General features: G+C 46.2%; 1 protein-coding gene, 1 non-coding gene and 1 pseudogene across 2 annotated transcripts; 1 reads left to right on the forward strand and 2 right to left on the reverse strand.

Moving 5' to 3' along the window:
* Positions 1–251: 251 nt before the first annotated feature.
* TRNAD-GUC lies at positions 252–325 on the reverse strand. Its single transcript has one exon. It is a non-coding gene; the product is annotated as a tRNA-Asp (tRNA).
* A 1,605-nt stretch (positions 326–1,930) lies between these two features.
* On the forward strand, positions 1,931–3,081 carry LOC119341970 (BTB/POZ and MATH domain-containing protein 2-like). The gene has a single exon (XM_037613819.1). It carries the CDS (start codon positions 1,939–1,941, stop codon positions 2,935–2,937), a length of 999 nt encoding a protein of 332 aa, XP_037469716.1. The 5' UTR covers positions 1,931–1,938; the 3' UTR covers positions 2,938–3,081.
* Positions 3,082–5,432: 2,351 nt separating this feature from the next.
* Positions 5,433–6,156, reverse strand: LOC119337868 (annotated as a pseudogene).
* Positions 6,157–7,143: the final 987 nt, after the last annotated feature.

Raw genomic sequence — 7,143 nt, forward strand, 5'->3', positions numbered from 1 at the left:
ACTAGTTCCTGACTGACTTGATAGTGCGATGAGCTTACTTGCTCTAGTTCTATCCTCAGGATTTACTTAGCTGAGTACCTAACACCGAGGATCGATGTAATTTACTTTCAAAAAGATGCTGTTGATGCTAACACGCATATAAATAGATGTTCCCCACTGCTTGCTCCTCTTACCCGAATGGGGTTATATGCCTTAGTGAAACTCAGGGTAAAGTGGCAGAGGTATGACCTCGGGAAGAAAGAAAGACCGGGCGGGGAAAACGGGGTTCGAACCCGCGACTTCTGGCGTGACAGACCAGCACTCTAACCAACTGAGCTATTTCCCCCTTTCGTAACTACTAAGGTATATGTCAGACAGTGGCGAATCTACCGGTGAGGCTTCGATAGGCTCGAGCCTACCCTCCAAAATCGTGCATATTTTTTTTACTACTACACATCGGAAGGCCAAGCCCAGGAAAAGCAAGTCAGCCGGCACATCTAAGCGAATTAGGTGGCACGAGGCCACGAGCAGACAACAGCTGCACCCGCACGAGCTGTGTAGCGAGGCAGCCCGCACGGCCCGCACAGGGAGGCGAGCAGCTCGTCGCCCGTCGGCCGTCACCCAGGGCCTATCTTGCCGGATCCGCCGCCGCTTGGTTGTCTCACATCGCCTGAGGCAGCTGGCAGGGACTGGCAGCCAGGGATCTAAGGGAGGACCTCCGAGGCTCCCCTGCCTGGTAGATTTCTTCTCTTCTGTCTAATTTCTCTCTAGACGCTGCTATTTTTTTATGCTAGTTCAGTGCGTGTGCTGCTCTGTAGTCAAATGTCTTGCTGTAGGCTTTAGCTAGTTTATTAGTTGTAGCCAGCTTACTAGCCCTCTAGTTATAATTAATGAGACAATAGCCAAAATATCACTAGTTAAAACCAAACTTGCCAAAATATCATTGAGGCGACACGAGGATGATCAGTAAGCGAATTCATACATGAATTTTGAGCTTATTTGGACAAGAGGATTATAAGATAATGGCTATATTAGTGAACATATTCAAAAATTATTATTTTTCAAAAAATAATCAGAAAATTCTAATAAATAGTACATGTTTCCAATAGTAATCTGAGAAAGTTCGAGCTTATTTGGACGAATGTATTTAGAGATAACGGCTATTTTGCTAAACAGGTTCATTTTTTTCAAAATTTGATAATTTTCAAAAATTCTAGTAAATACTATTCCCTCCATCCGAAAATACTTGTCATTAAAATGGACAAAAAGAGATGTATCTAGAACTAAAATACATTTAGATACATCCCCTTTTATTCATTTCGATGACAAGTATTTCTGGACGGAGGGAGTACATGTTTTCAGAAGTAATTTGGAAAAATTTCAATTTATTTGCACAAAAGGATTAGGAGATAATGAATTTTTTTCTTTGAAAGAGCTTTTAGTTTTTTTGGCGTAAACTTTGAGCCCATCCTCCATTTTCTTTCTAGATTCGCCACTGATGTCAGACAAGATTGATGTTGAGCCTCTAGATCCAGGCTTCTTGCTAGATTTACAAAATGTGCAGGTCTCATTGCCTGACTGATTTGATCAATAGATCGGTAAAAGGAATAATTTTGGTTGGGTCGTAACTACATTTTGAGTTTTACGTACATGTTTTAAAGTTGAGATAAGAATTACGATCTGATCTGCTGCATGCCGACTCTATATAGTTCCCGTGTTAACTGAAATCTCTATCTCTACCTGATTCTCAAAAAATATATATAACACGCGCGTGCATGCACCTTGCGATTTGCCGCACATCTCACCTCCATCTGCAAGCTAGCGGCGGCCGTTTCCTTCGTCGATCGACGTGCTCCAATCATGTCGATCTCCGCCGCTGCCTTTTCCGCCCTGCGTGGCGCCGGCCGGCAGCAGCTCTCCGCTTCAAGCATCGCCGCGAGGCAGGCGACCGGCTCCCACATGTTCCGGATCGACGGGCAACTCAGGAAGATGGCGGCCAATGGCGCCAAGGTGAGATCAGGCACGTTCCGCGTCGGCGGCCACGAGTGGCGTCTCGTATGCTACCCAAACGGCAACGGGAAGGAGTACGAGGGGTACATGTCCCTCTTCCTCGAGCATGCCAGCCACGCAAGCACCGGGGATGCCACGGCCAAGGCCCAGCTGAGCATACTCGACCAGGCCTGGAAGCCGAGCTACACTCGAGACATATCGAAGACCCGCTTTTTCTCGAGTAACCTCAGTTGGGGCACGCGGGGCTTCCTGAAACATGATGATCTGGACGCGCTGACGAAGAAGCATCTTAATCTCAAGGACGACTGCCTGACCATCCTGTGCGACGTCACCGTCACCGTCGCCGAGCTACATACCGAAGAAGACCACGTCGAGGATGCCCCACCGGTGGCGCCTCCGTTCGGATTGCCGGGGCAACTCGCCGAAGCCGTGTGGAGCAAGAAGGGGGTGGACGTGCAGATCGAGGTCGGCGGGGAGACGCTCCCCGCGCACCGGGGGATACTCGAGGCCGGGTCACCCGTCTTCAAGGCGGACCTCTCGCTCGCCTCGCCCACCGCCGGCGCCACCGCCTTACTGCGCGTCGAGGACATGGACGCGGAGGTTTTCAAGGCCCTGCTCCAGTTCATCTACACGGACTCACCTCCCGTGATCCTGTCGGCGTCCATGGCGGAGAGGCTGCTCGTCGCGGCGGACAGGTACAAGCTGGAAGAGTTGAAGCTCGTCTGCGAGGACGCATTGTGCTGGCACGTCGACATGAGCTCCGTGGCTGTCAGTCTAGCGTTGGCGGAGAAGCATGATTGCTCCGCGCTGAGGGCGGCATGCATCCAGTTCCTCTCTTGTCCGGGGAACCTGGAATCGTTCATGGCGTCGGATGGGTTTGAGAAGGTAAGGACGTGTTGTCCCTCTGCTCTCATGGACCTTGTCCTCAAGAAGATTACTACAGTATAGGAGGAGCAACTAGTTAAGGGTTAGGAATCGTCTACCACCTAAGCTAGATATGCGAAGTGATGTACGTCGATTAGATTGTCTCGGGTAGAGTAGAGGCTTGATTCAATGAGCTATAGTCTGCGTGTCTCGTGCTGCAAACTCTATTTTTTTACACAGTAAACTCTATTTTTTTTCTCTGTTATAAATGATTGTTAATTCTTACTCTTATCGATTTTTTTTCGTTCAATCTTCCATCCATCAGATTGTCTAGCTACCGACTCCTGTTAACCCCCAAGAGTAAAATTCCAACAAGTAGTGATAACTATTTGTAGCATAGGAGCACCCAAAAAACCGCTAATGAAAAAGGAAAAAGTCTGAAAGTGAAAATCACACATGGTTGTATTGGCAAGTTAAGGGATCACAGCACCCCCACCCCTCCCGAGAGAGGAACATGGCTAATTGAGGGGCAGTCGCGCCCCGGGCTAGGGACGAGATTGTTTTTCTTCCTTTTCGGCCAAGTTTTCATGTTTACCTATTTTTTTACCTGAAATTTCATTTTAGGCAGTTTTAGAAATTATTGTACTACCTTTCGGAAAATCTTGGTTGAGCTTCCAATATTTGAAACTTTGGGGGTTTCGAAACTTCACAATTTTAAAATTTTATAACTTCAACTTTTGAAATTTTGAACTTCAGAATTTCAAATAATAAATTTAAAACATTTTAAAAGGTCAAATATTAACATTTAAAAAATCTAGAAACTTCACATGGAGAAAAGCCACACCTACTTCATGGGAAAGGGAAGGAAGGAAGCACACACTTGCGTGCGCTTCCCTACCCATCGGGTCCCAATAGGTAGAGCGTTGCACGAGTGCAACAGGAACCCGCGAGGGATTTAGTTCACCTAGAGTGTTTTAGTAAGATTAAGATTTTTTGTAACATTGTACTATGATTCTTTGCGCTTGAAGACCAAACAACCATGCCTCATTATTAACCAAAAGTTGGCATTATATCCTAATCTCTCCATTGACTTTGCTCGAGTATAATTCTTGTCGTGGTTTGTATTAGTTTTGAACTAAAACCGTGACAAGAATTATGGAATGGAGGGAGTAAGCCGAAGTGTGGGGTAATGCGGAGGAAGGCCTCACACACGACGATAAACGACGAGATGTGAAGGATGGAATCTGGAGCTAGATCATGGAAATCCAGCCTGTAATAGAACATGAGCCCTCTTACGAAGGGATCAAGACTAAAGCCTAGCCCTCGAAGGAAGTGGAAACAAATACAACGCTCTTGTTGGGTTCGGGAGTAGGGATAACCTGCCCTTGAGCAGGTAGCCTGTGGGGGATTTCGGTGGTCAAATACCTAGCCTCCCTAAGCTTCTTGATGTCCTTCTCTGTGACAGAAGAGGCCATCCACCGGCCTTGAAGGTTGGATCCGGACATGGTTGAAGGTCCGAAGCGCTTAGCCTGAACCTCGGGTGTTGGAACTCGAGGTAGGAGAGAAAGGATCGAGCATGGAAAGAAAGGACAGGTCTTGGCCCCTTTATAAAGAGGGCGAATATCAAGCATCCTCTGCGTGGCTGTTTGGAACTTGCCTAAAATCGAGAAGTCATACTAACAAGAACAGTTGGGTTACCCACACCCGTATTGATGAGAATCCCGTGATAAGGAGAACACGATCTCTGCTTCGACAAGACGTGCCAATAAAACTGTCTCGTAATACATGCAGTAGCAGGCTAGGAAAAAGGTTCATAATGACCGGGTCGCGGCGTGATGTCATGCTATGAAAAGTTGTCACCAGATTAGATTTGTGGAATATTGTGCTCTCTATGGTGGTATGTGGAAATTGTTTTGCAGAGCCGGACACGATTCTTGTGTTCAAGATCTTCTATGGAGTATTCGGAGAAGGAACCCGCCTTGCAATGCCGAAGACAATCTGCACGCCGGACTCATCGTCATTGAAGTCTGGTTCAGGGGCTACTGAGGGAGTCCTGGATTAGGGGGTCCTCGGATAGCCGGACTATGTAATTATGCCGGACTGTTGGACTATGAAGATACAAGATTGAAGACTTCGTCTCATGTCCGGGTGGGACTCTCCTTTGCGTGGAAGGCAAGCTTGGCAATTCGGATATGTAGATCTCCTTCTCTGTAACCGACTCTGTGTAACCCTAGCCCCCTCCGGTGTCTATATAAACTGGAGGGTTTAGTCTGTAGGACAAGGACAATCAGAATCATAGGCTAGCTTCTAGGGTTTAGCCTCTACGATCTCGTAGTAGATCAACTCTTGTAATACTCATATCATCAAGATCAATCAAGCAGGAAGTAGGGTAGTACCTCCATCGAGAGGGCCCGAACCTGGGTAAACATTGGGTCCCCCGCCTCCTGTTACCATTAGCCTTAGACGCACAGTTCGGGACCCCCTACCCGAGATTCACCGGTTTTGACACCGACGGGCGCTTTCACCATTCAGCCATTGGATGCTTTAGCGAGTGAACTAGGTTTTTAATTGAGAGCGAACTAGGTTTTTAGTGGTATTCCTTCTCGAGCTTCTATTTCTTCCGTTAAGGGAGATTCGGGAAAAGATGGAATAGGAAGACGTGTTTCCAGAATGAACAAGATACGGGTAGAGAAGGGGAAGTTAGCAAAGTTAGACAAGATTGGATTGGGCATAGGAACATGTATTGATGTACCAGATCGACTAATGCTCCCAGGTTGATGCGACGTATTCCACCAGTTGACTGGAGACTTTATTATTGGTATATCGATCGGTCCAGCACGGATTGAAATAGGAGTCAATTCGACATGAAGCTTTTGAAAACGCAGTGCACCCAGGTAAATAAGGAACAAGATGAATACAGAAGTTAAACGAGTATCCCTCACCCGAAAGTTACCCCACATAGGCCTTCCCTGAAACCCCCTAGTCACTAACGTAAACAAAGTAGAAAAAGCACCAATTTCTGTACCGGTTCCAGAAGAGCGAAGAAAAAGGGGATGTTCTGTTAATGGGAACAAGGAACTGTTTATAGCTGTCACGATATAAATAACTATACTCATCCGAGCCGCAGGAACATGTACATACGAAATACGAGAATTTCCACCTTGTTGAAGATCTGGTGGTGCTACTCGAAGACTTAAATGAATAGCCATCGCTATTAAGAACAACCGAGACCCAATGAGAATTTGCGCGTAGCTTTTTGTCTTTGACATAAAAAAAATAAGGTTGTAATAACGAATCTGACATTTTATTTTCTTTGCCTTGCAAGTGGAACAAGAAAGACTATATAGTTATTTTGATTCTATAAACAATCAAAGGATTTCACATGCTTTCCATGGAATGACGGAATTCCCCTTGCTTAGTTTTCGCTCCGCTCGTGCGTGGCCCTTCTTGCTTGCGGAGCGGCATATCAAAAAAAGAAGGATTTACTTTCTATACGGGCCGTCCCCTCTTACCCCTAGCTAACAATTATGCTGCTCTCGCCTTTTTGTAATCTTATCTTTCAAAAATGCACTACTAATTTTTACGACCTCCTTAATCACCCTATCCACTCTCGTCCTGTTTTTGGGCTCCCTTTCAGGGGATGAGGATATTTCGATGATTTCTCCCTCCGTAGGTGGAAAACGCGTGTGTGAGTAGAGTCTGTGCTTTGCTTTTGGGGGCACCGGCAAGAAGCTTCTCGGCCACACTACTCTGACTTGATTAGCTACTAGTAACTAGGATCGTCCAAACAGTCAGTCAGCAATGCGTACTTCTTTCTTAGTTGAGTGGATCTGCGTAGCAGAGCCCAATCTTCTACCACAAGCTCTGACCTGACTTGTTGTACTTGATTCACCCACGTAAATAGACAAGTTGGATAATAAAAGTCATTCCATGAAAGAGAAGTGAGTCCGCATGTCGGCAAATGATTTGGAATTGAAACTGGCTACACAGGAAACCGAAGCCCTAACTGCCCATTCTTTCTATCTTACATCGCCATCGAGCCCTGGCTGTAGAGTCACTGGTTTCTAATCGCAATGGATTTATGTTTTCTTTGGCTTTTCCATTCGCTTCGTTCAACCCTGATCTGGATAGATAGCTCGACTTCTATTAGCTGATAATGGTTTTGTCAAGGAAAGGTTTCGCTATACAACAACAATGAACTCACTTCTGATCAAATTGGATTGGATGAATCGGCAATCTTTCTCTGTCTTGTGAGAGAGAGTCACTTGCTATATTGAGAGCGGGCGAGTG

The sequence above is a fragment of the Triticum dicoccoides genome, chromosome 7B (assembly GCF_002162155.2).
Source record: "Triticum dicoccoides isolate Atlit2015 ecotype Zavitan chromosome 7B, WEW_v2.0, whole genome shotgun sequence".
NCBI classification, from domain to species: domain Eukaryota; kingdom Viridiplantae; phylum Streptophyta; class Magnoliopsida; order Poales; family Poaceae; genus Triticum; species Triticum dicoccoides.

Excerpts from the sequence above, each read along its gene's own strand:
- LOC119341970 (XM_037613819.1), top strand. The coding sequence starts at position 1,939 with ATGTTCCGGATCGACGGGCAACTCAGGAAGATGGCGGCCAATGGCGCC.